The sequence below is a fragment of the Mesoplodon bidens genome (assembly GCF_964165515.1).
Source record: "Mesoplodon bidens genome assembly, chromosome: 2".
Lineage (NCBI taxonomy): Eukaryota > Metazoa > Chordata > Mammalia > Artiodactyla > Ziphiidae > Mesoplodon > Mesoplodon bidens.
Genome location: NC_138177.1, coordinates 58,113,768 through 58,132,997, shown reverse-complemented (window position 1 = coordinate 58,132,997; position 19,230 = coordinate 58,113,768). Strand labels below are relative to the sequence as shown.

The 19,230-nt window shown below is 35.7% G+C and overlaps 1 protein-coding gene across 1 annotated transcript in view; it reads left to right on the top strand.

The window, feature by feature from the left end:
• Positions 1 to 19,230, top strand: part of RGS7 (regulator of G protein signaling 7) — a gene marked incomplete at its 5' end in the record, with an annotated part of 639,686 nt that overhangs the window by 300,889 nt on the left and 319,567 nt on the right. Inside the window, one exon of the mRNA XM_081256455.1 lies at positions 8,641 to 8,737. Within this exon, the coding sequence (XP_081112581.1) occupies positions 8,641 to 8,737 (97 nt within the window). The remainder of the gene's footprint in view (positions 1 to 8,640; positions 8,738 to 19,230) is intronic.

The following is a 19,230-nucleotide window of genomic DNA, read 5'->3' as shown; positions in this document are numbered from 1 at the left end:
GTTTGTTGTAAATTTATAGAAATACAATAGATTTCTATATTTTATTTTAAATTCTGTAATTTTACTAAATTCATTGATGAGTTCTAATTGTTTTTTGGTGGCATCCTTAGGATTTTCTATACATAGTATCCTGTTCTCTGAAAACAATAATAGTTTTACTTCTTTTCCAATTAGAATTCCTCTTTTTTCTTGTCTGACTGCTGTGGCTAGGACTTCCAATACTATGGTGAATAAAATTGGTGAGAGTTCGCATTCTTTTCTTTTTTGTGATCTTACAGGAAAGAAGTTCATGTTTTCACCCTTGAGTATGATGTTAACTGTGGGTTTGTCATATATGGTTTTTATTATGTTGAGGTTTGTTCCCTCTATACCCACTTTGTTGAGTGTTTTTTTTTTATCATAAAGGAATATTGAATTTTGTCAAAAGCTTTTTCTGCATCTGTTGAGACAATCATATAATTTTTATTCTTTAATTTGTTAATGTGGTATATCACATTGATTAATTTGCAGATTTTGTACCATTCTTGATACTGTGGGATGTATTTCACTTGATCATGATTTATGATGTTGTTAATGTATTATTGAATTGAATTCTGTTTCTTAATATATTGTGGATTTTTGCATCTGTGTTTTATCAGTGATATTGGCCTGTAATTTTATTTTTTGTGGTATCTTTTTCTGGTTTTGTTATCAGAGCGATGCTGGTCTCAGAGAATGATTTTTGAAGCATTTCTTCCTATGCAGTTTTTTGGAGTAGTTGGAGAAGGATAGGTGTTAACTCTTCTTTAAATGTTTGGTAGAATTCACTTTTGAAGCCGTCTTGTCCTGAATCTTTTGTTTTTTGGGATATTTTAGATTACTGATTCAATTTCATTACTAGTATTTGGTCAGCTTATATTTTCTATTTATTCCAGACTCGGTCTTGTGAGATTGCACACTTCTAGGAATTTGTCCATTCCTTCTAGGTTGTCCATTTATTGGCATATAATTTTTCATAGTTTTCTCTTATGATCATTTTATTTCCCTGTGGTGTCAGTTATAATAACTTCTTTTTCATTTATGATTTTATTTATTTGGGCCCTCTTTTCTTTTCTCATGAGTCTGGCTAAAGTTTTATTGATTTTGTTTCTCTTTTCAAAGGACCAGTGCTTAGTTTCATCAATCTTTTCTCTACCTTTTATTTTCTTAGTCTCTATTTCATTTATTTCCACTCTGAATTTTATTATTTCTTTTCTTTTCTTAACTTTGGGTTTTGTTTTCTTCTTTTTCCAGTTCCTTTAGGTATAAGGTTATGTTGTTTATTTCAGATTTTTCTTGTTTCCTGAGGTAAGCTTTTATTACTATAAATTTCCCTCTTAGAACTTCTTTCTCCAAACCATAGATTTTGGATCATTGTGTTTTTATTTTTATTTTATTTTTTTGTCTCCAGGTATTTTTTAAATTTCCCCTTTGATTTCTTAAGTGACTCATTGGTTGTTCAGTAGCATATTGTTTAGCCTCTATGTATTCATTTTTTTTGCAGTCTTAACTTTTTTATTTGATTGGTTTTTTGTAGTTGATATCTAGTATCATAATGGTGTAGTCAAAAAAAATGCTTGATATGATTTTAATATTCTTAAACTTACTGAGACTTATTCTGTGGCCCAGCATGTGATCTGTCCTGGAGAATGTTTCATATACACTTGCAAAATTGTGCATTATGCTGCCTCTGGATGGAATTTTCTGTATTTATCTATTAACTCTATTTTGTCTAAGGTACCATTTAAGGCCAGTGTTTCCTTCTTGATTTTCTGTCTGGATAAACTGTCCATTGATGTAAGTGAGGTTTAAAGTCCCCTAATATTATTGTGTTACTGTGAATTTTTTCCTTTATGTCTGTTACTATTTGTTTTATTTATTTAGGAGGTCCTATGTTGGGAACATACACATTTACAGTTGTTATATCTTCTTGGATTGATGCCTTTATCATTAAGCAGTGTCCTTCTTTGTCTCTTGTTACAGTGTTTGCTTTAAAGTCTATTTTGTCTAATATAAGCACCGATACCCCAACTTTCTTTACCTTTCAGTTTTCGTGGAATACCTTTTTCCATCCTCCCACTTTCACTCTGTCTATGTCTTTAGATCTGATGTGAGTTTCTTATAGGCAGTGTATATGTACCTATGTATATGGGTCTTGTTTTGTATCCATTCAGCCACTCTATTTCTTTTGAATGGAGTATTTAGTTCATTTACATTTAAAGTAATTATTTTTAGGTGTGTACTTATTGGCATTTTGTCAATTATTATTGGGTTGTTTTTGTAGTCTTTTTTTCCCTTTCTTCTTTTGCTGTCTTTCCTTCTGATTTAATTACTATGTTTAGTGTTATGTTTGGATTCCTTTCTCTTATTGTACGTGTGTATCTATTATAGGTTTTTGGTTTGTCTTTACCAGATCATTTGTATATAGCAATCTGTTCATATATGTGATTGAGTTGATGATCTCTTAAGGTCAAACACATTTTACCAACCTTAAGTTTTTACATATTTAATGATTTTTGACATCCTATTTTACATTATTTTTGTTTTATGTATCCTTTAACTACTTATTGTGGGCATAGATGATCTTACTGCTTTTGTCTTTTCACCTTCCTGCTGGCTTTATAATGGTTGATCTACCATCTTTATTGAATATTTGCTTTTACCAATGAGATTTTTCTTTTCATAATTTTCATGCTTTTAGTTATAGTCTTTTATTTCCTGCTTAGATGTATTCCGTTAACATTTCTTTTAGAGTCGGTTTAGTGGGGCTAAACTCATTTAGCTTATGCTTGTCTGTAAAACTCTTTATTTCACCTTAAAATCAGAATGATAGCCTTTCTGGGTAGATGATTCTGTTATAGGTCTTTTCCTTTCGTCACTTTAATTATATCATGCCATCATTTCTGGCCTGCAGAGTTTCCACTACAAAGTCAGCTGATTGTCTTATGGCAGTTCCCTTGTATGTAACTGGTTGTTTTTTCCTTGCTGTTTTTAATATTCTCTCTTTATTTTAAATTTTTGCTCTTTTAATTACTTTGTGTCTTGGTATGGTCCTCTTTGGGTTGATTTTGTTTTGGACTCTGTGTTTCCTGGTAATAGATTTCTGTTTTCTTTCCCAGGTTAGTGAATTTTCAGCTATCATGTCTTCAAATATGTTCTCTGCTGCTTTCTCTCTTTTCTCCTTCTGTGATCCCTATAATGCTAATATCAGTATGCTTGATTTTTGCCAGTGGTTTCTTAAGCTGTCCTATTTTTTTTTTTTTTTCCTTTCAGCTTAGGTGATTTGCACTACTCTCTTCCAGTTCACTGACCCATTCCTCTGTGTCATCTGGTCTACTTTTGATTCCTTCTAGTGTATTTTTTACTTTAGTTATTGTATTCTTTAGCTTTGTTTTGTTCTTCTTTATATTTTCTAAATCTTTGTTAAACTTTTCACTGTGTTTACCCATTTTTCTCCCAAGTTCTCTGAGCATCTTTATGATTATTATCATGAACTGTTTATTGGGTAGATTACTTATCTCCACTTTGCTTAACTCTTTCTGGGCTTTATGTTGTTTTTTTGTTTCAAAAATATTCTTCTGTCATTTCATTTTGCCTGACCCCCAGTTTTTATTTCTGTGTATTAGGAAGGTCAGTTACATTTCTCAATCTTGGAAATGTGGCCTTATGCTTGAGATGTCATATGGGGTCCAGCAGCACACTCTACTTTGTTCACCAGAACTGTATGCTCTAGAAGTGCCTTGTATGTGGGCTTCATGGGCCCTTCTGTTGTGGCAGGGCCAACTAGTGTGGGCATACTTGTAAGCGTGACTGGCTCCAGGCTAGTTGGTTGCCAGGCCCTGCATAGCCCAGAGACTGTCAACTGCTCCTGGGTGGGGCCAGGTTATGAGGTGTCTGACTTTGTGGTCCTGGGAGTCAGAGGTTGCTGTTGGCCCCTGGGGTTGGGGCCAGATCCCTGGACTGCTGGCTGCATGGCCCATTGTGTCTTGGAGTTGGTGTTCACTTGGGGCTGGGCTGGGGCCCAGGGTGTCTAGAGACTGGTGCTGTCTCACTGGTGGGTAAGGTCAGCTCCTGGGGCTAGTGCCCAGTCTACTGGTGGGCAGGGCCAAGTATTGAGCCTCCTCAGGAGTGAGGCCAGTTCCTGGGTCTGCAGGGGTTGTTCATGGGGGCCTATGGCTGCTGCCTGCCTTCTGGTGGGTGATGCTGTGTCCCCTGCTGGGCTGGGGCAGTCCCAGGACTAGTGCCGACCAGCTGGCTGGAGGGTCTGGTCCTGGTGCTAATAAGCTAGAGGGAGGACTCCACAAAATGGCACTTGCCAGCTCCAGTGTCCTTGTGGTAGAACAAGTTCCCCAAAATATCTGCCGCTGGTATCTGTTTCCACAGGATGAGTCCTACTTTCCTCCTGCCTCTCTGGGAGGCTCTCTAAGATCAGCAAGTTGGTCTGACCCAGGCTACTTTCAAATTACTGCTTCTGCTCTGAGTCTCAGAGCATGTGAGATTTTGTGTGTGACCTTTAAGAGTGGAGTCTGTATTTCCCACAGCCCTTTGGCTCTCCTGAAAATAAGCCCCAGTGGCCTTCAAAGATGAATTCTGGGATCTCATCTTCCTGGTGCAGGACCCCCGGCCAGGGAGCCTGATGTGGGGCTTGGACCCCTAGCTTCTTGAGGAGAACCTGTGCAATTTTAAGTATCCTCTCATTTGAGGTTCTCTTCCTTGGGAGTTTTTGTTGCTTACCTGAGAGTATGGGTCTTTACTATACTACATCTCCGCCTCTCCTACCATTCTCACTGTGATTCCTTCTTTATATCTATAGTTGTGGAAGATCTTTTCTGCTAGTCTTCAGATTGTTCTCATCAATAGCTGCTCTGTAAATAGTTGTAATTTTGGTGTGCCCATTGGAAGAGGTGGGCTCAGGGTCTTCCTACTCCTCCATCTTGGCCACACTTTTTAGGCAGTCAGTACTGACTTTTGATTGAGTAACTAGTTCTCCTATGTATTGCCTGCCATCCTATAGTATTCATGGCTGGCTTGTGAAATGGTGATTTGTAGACCTCCAAACTGTAAATCTCTAAAAAATAAGAAATGGATGTTTAAGCATTAGCAAGCCTCCATGGTGTCTCATGGCAGCATTATGATAAATGTTTAAGTAGTATTGTTTCATTAATCTTCACCCCTGATAATATGTATACTATTATCTTTTTTTCCATTAAAAAATGAGAAAACTAAGTCTTAGAGTAACAATGTAACTTACCTGTTCATACAGCTTGCAGGTAGCACAGCCAGGATCAAACTTAGATCTGACAGTCCTAAGTGCATGTTCATAATCACTCTGCTGTTTGGATTGAAACTGAAATGTGTTGACAGCTGGAAGCAAATGCATTTGTAAAAGGTCTGGTCAATTTAATCAGCTCATCGGTTTTTGATTGAGATTTGACTCTTTGACTTAAGTAAGAAAACTTACCCAGTTCCGAACACTGATGATTATTTCCAGACTTAAGTAATTTTGTAGCTAGAAGAAATCTTACAAATCACCTGCTTCTAACTTTTTATTTTAAGGGTTAATTAAATAAGACTGAGAGAGAACCTCCGTGACCAAAGACATGCCCCGTTTTACTACCCATAGTCCACTGTTATGTTATCCCACGCTCAAATCTCCTCACCTTCAGAAACACGCTCATGAGTGTGAAAACACATTCTGACCCTGTATAACTCAATATCATCCTTATGAAGATAGATAGATAGATAGATAGATAGGTAATCTTCTTTTGGGATGCTTGTGATATCTGAGTCTTTTGGCCTTAAATTAAATCGTCCTAAAGAGTTTTAATATTTATTAGAGTTACTTTTTTAGTATCTTGCTGTGTAGCTTGCTTTTTAGTTTGTCTGCTTTTAGCATTCTCCTCATCCATTTTCTATTGCTTATAGTCAGAAAGCAGATGATCACTCATGTTAAAACCTGCTTATTATAAAAATAGTCTCTGAGTGAATGCTTAAATGAGCTTAGAATAATGTGTTTTTTATATGTGGCCTTTGTGACTGATTTTAGCTTTTAAAAACTAGATTGTATTGGGTCTTTGTTTTTGTTTTGTTTTGTTGTTTTGTTTGTTTGCTTATTCTATGTCATGATAAGGTTCATGTGTAAATCATATCTGAATTAAGATAAAAACAGCTGAATACATTTTGATGATCACATTTTCAATCTAGAACACAAATCCTATTTTTACATGGAGTTTAAAATTTTTTTCTTCTGTGGAACTTAAGGCTCAGAAACATTGAAGATTTTAAAATACAACCACAGAGGTCACTTTTAATTCCCAGATTCCTAACCTTGCTACTTTGGGATCCAGCGAACTGAGAGATGGACCTTAATTCAGCACCCAACCAGAAGTGATGATTGTCACATCCAGGGAGCTTAGGTGATTAAAGTGGGAGTCAGAGAGGTTTCCATGTCCATCTAAGCTGGCCTAGTTTAAACCATTAAGCTGATGATAAAAGGGTTTACAGGCTGATACTAGGCAAGGCAAAGCAGCTTATTCCTCATTTCTCAGCATTGTATCAGGTAAATGAAGGACAAACAACAACAAAATAAAGCCATAAAAGTGTATATTTTTTCATGTTTCTATAATTGGATGAAATATTTTATTACATGTAAAGAACTGAATATTGTTGCAGTCTTTGGGGGGTCTGATTAAAAAAAACAGACTTCCTTTCCTAGCTGAATTCTGAACCCACTGAATATCACAACCAAAGAGTAAAGCAGTTAGAGGTCATGGTATCACCTTGATCACTGACAAAGCTATTATATTGAAGAGTGTTTGTGAACACAGGAGACTTAATCCTAAAACCCAGTCCTTAACAGACTACTCACCCACTGGGGATAGGCCTCTCCACATCAGCAGATTTGGATATGGGCTTCCCTACAGGAAAGGGATGGGCTCTGTAGGCCAATTTCTCATTCCCAACTCTTTTACCTGATAAGTCAGCCCAGCTCCCCAGAGTGGAGTGAGTTAGGGAACAGAGAGAGGCAGGAGAATTAGGCTAATGGTGCTCCCTCCACATGAAAAAGGAACATGAGGAGTGGAGAATATGCAGCTCAAAGTATCCGGGGTGTAGTGTGTGTAGACATCTGAAGCCCAATATTTATTGTCTGTGTGTGGTGTTTTATATATGCTGTATTATTTAATAAAATACTGTACTCCTCCCACCCCAACCCTACCCTAAAAAGGTTGTGAAATAGTTGTTATAAATATTATTATATACATTTTACACTTGAGGAAACGAAACCTTAGAGAAGTTGCTTAGCTTGCTCAAAGTGTCATGAATGATAATGAGAAGATCTGAAACCCATTTTCCCACATCTTAGTTTCTCATGTTAATAAATCTGAAAATACTTATCCAGGCAAATAAGATCTCTTCATTGAAAACTGTTCTGAAGCTGTGTTGATTGATGATTACTTTATGCAACATTTAGACTGTGATTTTTTTTAACTTTTTATTTTGAAATAATTTCAGATTTACAGAAAAGATACAATAATCGTACAGAGAAGTGTCTGTATGCCCTTTATTCAGCTTCCTCTAATTTCATCATCTTATATAATGATAACATAATTTTCAAAAATGGGAAATTGATATTGGTACCACACTATTAACTAAACTACAAACCTTACTCAAATTTCACTACTCACCCATTGTTTTCAATATTGACTGAATTTTTGAAGGCAGCAAGTGTATTATATTCATATTCACATCCATAGTGCCCTCTGTAAGTCTGGTCTAGAATCAGTCATAAGTAACTGCTTGTGAGATGAGTAAATGATAGACTTTGAGTTTCATACTATCAATACAACTTTGTGTGTATATATGTGCCACAGGCTTAGAAGCACAACAAAAGTCTGAAGCTGTGATTTGAATGAATATTATTCAAAGCTAAGTTCCACATTAGACTTGGTAAAGCAAAGCCATTTAAAACTGAAAAATTTTCAAAAACAAAAGAGAATGTACTAATCAGATTGAAAGAAAGATACATACATTGGAAGATACTAAATTAGCAAAAGGCTATGGTGTGACATTCATTTTATTACTTTTGTACATGTGTGTGCATGCATGTAGATTTCATATGTCAGTTTAGTAAATGCCTGAGCAAGAGAAGAAGAAGTTGCTGGCAGCCAGTCCTGTATTTCTTGTCAGGTTGTGGAAGTTTATGTTAAACCAAATCATATAAACTCTCTTGTTTGAAGAGGAAATCCAAACTGATGCTTTTAAGTCTTCTATTTTCTTTTGCACTGACTTCAGTAGAGATAGCATTAATGAAATGCGGATCGTGTTATCACAATGTTTTCTGATCATTTATAACCAAAGAATGTGAAACCAGGAGAGAGGCAATATTCCAAGCACAAAATTCTTCTTAAGCTTAATGAACTCTGAAATAGCCACCTTTCTTTTTGTTTTCTCAATCATCTTTTAACCAAACTGAAAATATTAATGTGACAAAGTATAGAAAGACAAGAATATGGCATTATTCTTAGTTATGAAAAACAGGTATACAAAATTCTTATGAGGACCGATTTTTCTCAAAAAGTTCAACTTTTAAAACGTTTTAATTATTTTATTATTGTTATTTAGATGGAAGACGTCATAGCACGCATGCAAGATGAAAAAAATGGAATTCCTATTCGTACCGTCAAAAGCTTTCTTTCCAAGATACCTAGTGTCTTCTCTGGTAAGTTTGCATTCAGTGTAACACTATTTTCTCCAGCACTTTTCATATAACTATTTAAAATCTATTCTAGCCATTTACTATTGACGCTCTCTCTAACTCATTATTCAATAATTACTTATAAAAATTCATGTCATGTTCAACATCATGTTGGATACTTGACTTGATAGTAAAACAAATCAAAACAGCAAAAAAAAGAAAAAATCATGACCTTACCCAAAAGTAGTTGCAAAGACATAATGAACAAACGTGAAATAACAGAAAAAAAAGAAAATATTAAAATATAGATGTATGAAACAGTGTGCTGTAGATTATATACAAAAGTTAGGAAAGTGACAAAAATCAATGAAGAGGCAAGAAAGGGTTCCTGAAGAGCAATGATAAGCAGAGTTTGAAAAATGAGGAATTATATCAGCCTCAAGACCACTACCTCAACCAATTCTGCATGCAAAACTGGGAGTGACCAAACTGCTGAGAACAGGGTGGATAGACGGGAACGAATAGAGTTGGGTCAAATAATGAGGGTCTAGGGTCTTTGAAAGCCAACCAAAAAATCTAATTCTGATATAACAAAATATGGAGACACCTACAGTTTTTGCAGAGAATGTTATTATGAAAGTGCTTGGCGTGAATTGGTATTCAGTAAGGGTCCTTGTCACTGTGATAGGTATAAGGCTCTTGTAGGAATAGTTTGAATGCTAAGGATCTGATAGCCAGGGAGTGGAGGAATAAAGAGGGAAAAGCATGAGGATTTGGTGAATAACTAGGTATATAGGATATAAGGTGACATGACCCAATGGTTTTTGTTTTTTAATTGGGTGATTGTGAGATATAGGAATTATTATTAGAAATAGGGAAACCCCACAGATTTGGTTGAAAGTAACTAGAGAAGCCCTAGAGAAAATGGATAATAATAAGTTAGAAATAGGTGCTCTGGCTCCATGAGACAGTGAATGGCCAAGCTCTGGGGACTCGGGTGTGCTCTGTCCTTGGATGGCATGGCTTAGAGAAGAGACAGAATCAGAAAGACCAAAGCCTTCGCAGCCAGTAAGGAGAGTAAGGAGGCTGGTGCTGAGCATGTGGAGGGGAGGGTGCTTGATGGAATTCATGAACAAGAGTTGTGTGATGCTTTCTTGTGAACAAGGATCAAAAGAAGACCAATGATCAGGAATCCTTCAGCCTTGGTACAATGGTAATAATTAGGACCAGAACACAAATAAGTAGGCCCAGATATTGATGTTTAATAGCTGGATTGTTCTCAGATGAAAGAGAGAAAGCAATGGAGCAGATAAGAGCTGCAGTAGCATGACATTTTACTCTAATAAAACGTATTCTCTTTTTCCTTTTATTGCCTTTCAGTCCCACTTTGTTCCAGTTTCTTGTTCTTCCTTGATGATTCCCTATATTTTCCCATATCTGGGACTTTATCTCTTCCTTCCTCACTATTCTACTTCCAGACTTCGAGGTCATTCTGACCATTAAATTCTGTCCATTCGTCAGCAGCTAGCTCAGAGAGCTCTTTGGAGAAAACTATCCTGTGTTTTGTTCTATGTTCTCTCAAAAGACTTGTTGTTATTGTTGTTTTGCCTCCCTGTTAGTAGTTATTATGCCCCACCTTGCCTTATAGTTATTTTTTTATATGTCCTATATCCTTGAGTAAGTATTAAGTTCCTTGCCATCAATAACTCAGAGAGTTAACTTTACCTTTAAACACAAGTATGAAAACTACTTGTATTTTGTCAACCAATGAAAAAGAGAACTTATCTCTTTAAAATACTTCAATACTGGGGTTGTAAACTGAAATGCATTCACAATCCAGGCAAATAAATTCACTAAGTTGCCCATCTGAACTGGGAGCTGTGGTCAATTAAATAGTGCATAGCCCATCCAGAGGCATTTTAATTCAGTAATTTAATGGCTGAACGCAAAAGGATTGCCCATCAGTTTAAGCTGAGCTTCAAGTTAGAGTTACCTGCTCTAATGGTAAATCTAAAATTTTGGTTGAGTTCTTCAAGTAATAACACCTCCAATACAATTCCAATATAGCATTGTATTGGAAGAACTCTTGATTGACAATATTAAGGTCTTAATTAAAAAGTAAGAATGAGATTGAACCATGAAGTGCCTGTTATTTTAATGTTCATTAACATAAACCAACAATGTTAGCTGTGAAATAAAGAGAATATCAATGGCAATTTTCATATTACTGTAGTTTCTAATTATCATTCAGTATTTCCTAGAAACTTTTAGGAGCTCTCTGCCTCACAGGTTCAATTAGATGCTTTGCTGTAGATTTAATTTGTATGTCTAGTATTATGTCTAGTATTTTACCAACCTCTTTGTATTAATATCCCCAAATTATAATGGTCTGAATCTCCATCTACTTTACTAGCAGTTTTTGGTCGTTTTTAGTAATTTTCTTCTCCTGCTATTTCTTATGGTGATTTGGGATTAATCCCTGTGTTCTTTTGTGGCCTGACTTGCTACCCACTGCTTACTTTCCTGCCTCTTTCTGCTTCTTTCTCTTTTTCATGTTCTACTTCAGAGCTGATAATGAAACAAGGGATCTACTAACTTTAGGCCCTTACTTCAATCAGAAACCAACTGTGATGAGTGATGTAATATGTGAGAGGAAGGTAGTGTGATTGTTGGGGAAAGGAGTCTATTTTGTTATGGAACATTCCACAAGGGAAAAACTGTCTCAAATACTGTTGATCTAGCTCATTCAGGTTACACATTTATGCTCCCTAAAGCCTTGACGAACAAAGCATGGTCCATGAACCAATAATATCGGCATCACCTGGGAATTTATTAGAAATACAGCATCTGGGCCCACTCTAGACCTACTAAATCTGAATCACAATTTTAACTCTAAAGTTTAAGAGGTACTGCCTTAAGTAGGGCAGCAGGGCCAGACTGGGTTCCAGGCCAGCACTCATTTTCTACTGGATGCAGTGGCCAACGTGTTTGTGCAGAGCTTTCTGTTTCCCTTCAAAGGCCCTGATTATTTTTTCTGCAATCTGGCCTCAATCAAGCCCACCCCAGTTTGTCTAATGTTTTTTTCTTGTTTTGGTTTTGTTTTGATTTGTTTGTTTTACTTGTGGGAGGGAGAAGGGATTATAAAGAAGAATCTAGTTCCTTCTAGTTCCTTTACTCCAAGCCAAGAGCCTCTTCAACCTCTAAGATTGAGGGATGTTAACAGTTACGTGGAGGGATGGAAACTCTCCAGCTCTACCAGGCAGCACCCGTATATAATACACATGTCATGGTGGCCAAGTAATGTTCACATCTACCTCAGGGGAAAACAGCTGTATTGAGAACATGATGATGCAAGTCCATCCTCTCACAACATCTGAGATCCAAACCCAGAATCATGGCTATTACATAGATAATATAACTAACAGTGGTTTGGGCTTTGGAGATTTTTTGTTTGTTTATTTTTCCCCACCTCCTGATAAATGCTTTCTTCCAGCTAAACATCCAAGACTTCTCTAATTATTTTGGTTTTGGAATTGTTAATTTCAGCCTCCTGGTTTCCATGGTCCCAACGTCAGATGAAAAATCTTTGGATGAACACTCCATGTTGATCTCTTGAACTATGGGATAGGAGATGTCCTTGGGTAGGACAATGTCCAATCACAACATTGTTTTTCCCCAGAATTGCCTTCTCAACTTGTGAGATAGCTTAGGCAGTTCCATTGGTGTTATATGACTGGACCTCCTCAAGTTCAAGAAATGAAATCAGTGGTGGGCATTTGAATGTTTTCATATTCTGGACATTCAGTATTTCACTTATTCTAGATCATGGTGAAATAAGCCTTTACCCATTGTATGAGTTTAATTTTCTTCAGTGGATTGACTGGGAAGTTACTGTGTTTCCAGATAAGCCACCGCAGGAAATAAAACTGAACGCTCTTCTCAGTTCTTTATATATGGTGTAGATTTTCATTAAAATGGTCAGAAATAAATTGGGAGTTGTAAGTCAGCCATTCCTGCATTTCATATATTTCTGTCTTTTGTCTTAATAGCTTGAGGACATTCTCCATCACAAGCACATCGATACTTAAGGAGTTGCATCTTTTTGTTACTGTTCTTTTGCAACTTATTTCCATTCTTCATCTGAATTGATCACTTTTAACATGCTCTCATAAAAATGGCTTGCCACCAATTGGCAAGAGCAAAATTTATAGTCAGTAGAGTTATTTAAGGGTCCTTATGATGTGTGGGTTTGGCTAGCCTCAAGTCTTTTTTTCTAACTACTTTATTGAGGTACAATTAAAATAAAAACCTATTTACATTTAATGTATTCAACCTGACGAGTTTGGAGATTAGTATGAACAGGTGAAACCATCACCACTATCCATGCCATAAGCATATCCATCATCCCATAAAATTTGCTTCTGCCTTAATTAATTAATTTTGGGTAAGAACATTTAACATAAGAGCTACCATTTTAGCAGATTTTAAAGTATACAATACAGTTTGTTAACTATAGGCACTATGCTGTACAGGAGATCTCTATAACTTTTACATCTTGTGTAACTGAAAGTTGTACCCTTTGACTAATATATCCCCACTTCCCCATCTCCCAGCCCTTGGCAACCACTATTCTACTCTCTGCTTATATGACTTTGACTGTTTTATATTCCTCATATATGTGGTGTCATGCAGTATTTGTCCTTCTGTGTCTGGCCTATTTTAGTTGGCATAATGTCCTCCAGATTCACCCATGTTGTCACAAAAGGCAGGATTTCCTTCTTTTTTAGGGCTAAATAGTACTCTATTGAGACTTTAGCCTCAAGTCTTAGGCTCAAGAAAGCACCTTTAATTCTCTAGAATCCACTCAGGCCATTTTTTCCCTCTGTGTTCTATTCTTACTCTCAGCAAGTTTAATAACAAAGGAAGCCCTAACCAGTAACATGCTGAGCTACTCCAATTGCATGGAAATAGGAATTATTATATTTCATATTACTGGATAAGGAATCATTATTCATATTTTATTATTATTTTGGTCCTCTAACAGGGTATACAGTTCTCTGTGATGCCTTGTTCTTTTCAGGCATGTATATGAAACTGAGTAGTATGTATGAGCTTAAAAATTAAGTTGCTTTTAAATGAAATAATTTGAATATGTCATGCCTCTTATCTTTTATTCTTCCAAAGGTTGTATGAATGTTTATTAGTGTCATGGAGAAATGATCTGTATAGGCTTAAACTTATCTTGTGGGTAGCTGCACCAGTAAGAAAGAAAAGGAGAAAGCTTGGTGATATGGACTGGCTGAATGCAAGTTTAATAAGTACATATTTTGCATCTAAAAGTTTTTGAGAACAGCTTTCAGGGTGCCTTATGACTTAAACCTGATTACATCTGGAGTTAAATTAAGGACAATAAAAATAGAAATAAATATTATGGAATATTTTTCTCTGGAGACTGTAAGACTGTTTCAGAAATTCTAAGATATTTCTAAGAGTCTAAGATGCTCTTTTCTGAAACTGACATCTTACTGTGAAATATTTTTCATCTGTCATTGGAATGGCTAGCATGGGTTCTACAGAAATTCAGAGAGAAATAGATTGCTTTTAAAACAATTGTAAAATATTTTAGCATGAATCATGCTTGTAATATTTTGCTTTTAGAATATCCCATTGGTAATTCAAGAATCCAAAGAGGAAATTTATAAGCAATAGAGAAGAAAGAAAAAATATCTAAAAATATTGGAAGTTCTTAAAGTTCAATTCTGAAAAAATAAATTCTTGGAGAAAACAAAAAATGTTAACTAGATTTGCAAGAAACATAAACATTTGCAAAAAGCCAGTCCTTTCTTTTTCATCTTCTTGACATACCTCTCTGACAAAGTCACAAAACAACTGGCACATGGTAACTACACAATCAGCCAAACTGAGGAACAGAGGGGAAGCTGAACTGTCAAATAATCAAACAGGTATTCAAATTATCTTTGCTGTGAAAGATTCTTCACCCCATCTTGGTTGTCACTCTTATTGTAAAATAGCACCATGAAGTGATTAGAAATAGTAAAGAATTCTAATCTCAGCTACTTGGACTCTCTGACATTTGTTCTAGATAATTCTTTTTCTATAGCTAAATACTACTGGGAAAATTATAAGGTTAGCTATGTATTGGGCTTTCACTGTATTTGTAGATAAATGACTTATTTTAAAATGTGGCTGAATCAATTTGATTTGACCAAGATAAAAAGCAAGCTCTTGTTTTCACCAGAATATTAGAAGAAATGGTAAAAATTCAGGAATACCTTAATGCTTTGATTTCACCTTTAGTTTTCTTTGTAGCCACACAAATTAGACCCAGGAACTATTTTTCTCTTTCAGGGTAACTGTAGATGGTGGTGCTGTTTCTCTGGAGTGCTTTTTGGACATCTGAATTTGCTATTTTGTATTTTAAGTGAATATTATTGGGATTGGATTGGATTTTGTCCTCCAAATAACTTCATTCCAGAGAGGGAAAGTCTGTTCAAATACATAAATATGTCTGTCAAAATTCTACAGATAAGAGTCCTCTCTGACTACCAACTGTGTTGGTTTTCTGGAGTAGTTCTTTTACCTTATCTTTTACTCAGAACATGGCTTCTCCCTATATGTGCTTGCTAGAGCAAAAACTCTTTCCAACACAGCTGAATCATTTTATTGTTGTATGAACAACAGCTGTAAATAAATCTCTGGAGATGGACCTTTTTACTTAAGATTATGAACACAGCTCAAGAGTAAATCATTATCAGTAGCCAAAATATGTAATTTACTTGACAAAAATCATTGTGCCTACAGAATAGCAGATTTCTATCCTTAAGGAGCTCTCTGGAAAAGACTCTAAGAACTATGATGAACTTCTAGTTCTCTCGTTCCTACCTGGGAATCTGACAGGGTTCATAGATAAACACAGGGTGAATGCACAAACATGTAGCCAAGGTTCTATAGAGAAATACTGAGGCTCACTAATATTGTAGCTTATTTTTTGGACTTGGGGAAAAGGGGCAATTGATGTACTTTTTTTAGAATTTCCAAAAACCACTACTACATTTTTACAAAGAAGAACTGTACATGGCAGTGTTGATGGCATTGTTAAGGAACAATATATTGATAAAAGGCAGAAAACAGAGTGCAGTCATAAACAAACAACTGTCTGTAAGTCTGGGGAATCCCATCTGGTGTTGAATTTTATCTTAGAATTTAAATATTATCTTTAGGCGTCTGGACTCTTCAGATTTACAGATGATGCCAAATTGTTCCAAAAAGTAAAAACCCAAACCATAAAAGAAAAAAAAAAATCAAAGATGAGAACACCAGGATATGTGAAGAGCTTTCTGGAAAGTTATCAAGAGAGAGAAAAATTAGCCAAATAGAAAATAATACATTTATAAAAAATAATGCAAAGACAAGTCTGGGGCAGGTTCAGCACTAATATTTAAGACCCATGAAAGGAACTAGAGGGTCACCAATAGCCTAGTCCCTAAAGTTGCTGCTCCGTTGTGCTCCTGTGATCAAGACCCCACTGAGGTCTTGAATAAGGTGTTGAGTATAACATAGGAGGAAGTTGGACAGAAATAGGAAACTATCCTACCCATATTTAGAACCGTATGAATATGAGTTCCTCAGAATTAGAGATATTTCATGCCATTTTTAAATCTAACTTCAAGGCAGATTTAACAGTTTGAAAAAATTTGATTGAAAATTTGATTGATTGAAAAGGAAGCCTAGGTAATGAAAGGTAGAAGTTGTTACTGGTCATGTGTTAAAAATGTAAACAGTTCGAAAGGGTTAGATAAATATAGATAATGCATGCACAAGAGATGAACAAGAAAAAATGGGATACTTAGGGTTTATTCTTATTTTTTGATGTTGATGTTACTGGTAAATTCAATATATCTGTGTGTGGCACACAGGAAATTAGCAATAAATGGAAAAATTACTGTAGTTAATACCAATAATATTATTACTTTTATTACCACCTTCAGAGGACTGGATTAGGCCCCGGTTTATACGTTCTCTTTCCTCCTATATAGTTAATCTGTTGCAAGACCAGGAGTAATTACCTGTGCTGGAGGCTCTGTAGCATCTGGCACAAGGTTTTTTTAGTATCTCCTTAAAAGGTATTTGTTAAATACCTATTACATTCATTAATTGATGATCATTTCCCACATTCTCAAGGTGCCTTATAGATTTTAACACTCTTTAATGTGTCCTATCTTTCATTCCTCACAAGTAACTAAACATATGAAATTGAAATCTTCTAGGGTGATGAATGCATGTTAATTGCTCTTTTCATATAATATCATTGGAACTTAAGATCATTACACATTGATATTGTTTTTTTTCCTTAAATAAATCACATTTTGACTTTCTTTACTAACTTCTTTATTATCATAATGTCAATACCCAGCAAATTGTGTCATCTGGACTCTTAGTGAATGAATAAAATAGTGATAGAGGCAATCTTGCAAATTTTCTTGGGAGACTTAAATGATGCAGACATATTAACTTTTCATTTTTTAGTTACCTACTCTGAAAATTTTCACAAATATTGACTTTTCTTTAAAGCAACAGACCTGAAAAGCTTAATTTTGTTCATTGGTGAGTTTTTTTCTAAAATCATAGAAATGATAGGTTGCTAAAGAAAAGCCTATCAAAGTGGAGCTTTACTTCTTTAAATTAATGCATTAGCATTGCTTTCTTTTGGGAGGAGATCAAAATTGACTGTAGAGATAGACGTTTATTTAGGATGATACTAAAGCCTTCATTATCTCCAAGAATGAATAAATCTTGATGACTGAATTGCTGGTCTGTATGTGTTTTGTGAAATTATGAATCTGCACAATGTTCGAGGTATACCATTTTGCTCTGCCTTTTTATCCTGATGATACCATCTGGGTTTTTCTTCATTTCCCTCTCTCTCTGAACATATTTTGAAGGGCTTCCATTTTTCATCTCCTAGAAATTCTAAGATAGAGAACTGTCCTGTCCTTACCCTCATCCTACCCTATGGGCATCCCCAAGCCAGCCTGTACTAATCATTCCTTTCTTTGGGTTTTTCTAGCACTATGTTCGTCTTCATGGAGTTTATTTTACCTGACATTTTGTCCTCAGTGAGCATGTGCTATGATTCTTACTAGTGGCTGTAAGCACCTGGAGAACAATAATTTCTTATTTCAATTTGAATCCTCTGTAGATTCAGTGTCTGGCAGATAGTAGATACTCAGCAAATATAATGACTTATCATAGGACAGCTGATGTCCCAGGCATTCAGGTACATCCACAACAAATTCCACTTTTCGATTCATTGGCAGTGGAAAGAACACTCAGTGTAATTATTTGCTCTGTTGGCATCTAGCACTGTATGATACTTCTATCTCAGCAGGGAGCACTAGAAAGATGGCATCTCTGCTTTGCTGTCATTTACTAGCTTAGATGGGTTTCAGGATGGAAACCCAGCATGGATTCCAGAGTCCAAAACACTCTCAATTTAAATTTTATTTGGTTTAAAGTGAATGTTTACAACATCAGACATTCCCATATTTACATGTAAATATTCTTCAACCCTGTCTAGAATAGTGCAAAAAGTATATATATTCTGGTAGTAAAGATACCTGGATTTTAGTCCTATATCTCATGTTGCAAAGGAGAACATTATGTGTTAAGTGACAGCTCCAGTTCCAATGCTTATAAGAATATCAATGTTTTGGTCATAACCACTATCAAAGGAACTACCGGCATTTATTGAGTGCTTACAATATACTTGATATTCAGTAAATATTTACATTTTAGGTGTATTCTTTTATATATTATTGTCCTTACAAAGATAAGTAAAGTTCAGAAAAGTTAAATAACTTGGCTAAGGAGAGACTGTTAGAAAGGTTCTAGGTATTTTCATCATAAACACCTTTGCCACAAGTAGTTTCACAGCACAACTAACTGGTTTAAAGCCATTTTGCTATAAAAGAAAAAAATAACTGGTTGATTGACAGTTTTGTTTTGATTACAGTAGAAAATAATAAAATACCAGTTTCTGCAAATCCTTTGGTGAACAGTCATCCCTCCCACCTGTCAGAATCAGAAGTTTTCCGAGTTAAGCAAATATAAGAGGCGGCTAGTGATTCCCAACAGCTTTTGAAGGCATTAATGATCGATTCTTTAGCTAATTTAGTTACAACGGCTTGTTCTCTCTTGCTGTGTTTTCCAAATTTATGACATAATACTAGAAGTTGGAGGCAAAAGGAGAATCAAGCTCCTCTTATCCTCCTGGCCCCCAAATGGTTACATGATTCCTGATGAGTATAAGTTTCTTGAAAACGTTGAAAATTTTAACAGAATATGGCTTAGGTTAGCTCACCAAAGGATTTGCAAAAACTGATATGTTATCATTTTCTTTCTGATGTCAACCATATATTCTATCTTTTACAGCAAAATGGCCTCACGGCCAGTTAGTTGTAGGTGAAACTGCTTGCAGGGAAAGTATTTATAGGAAC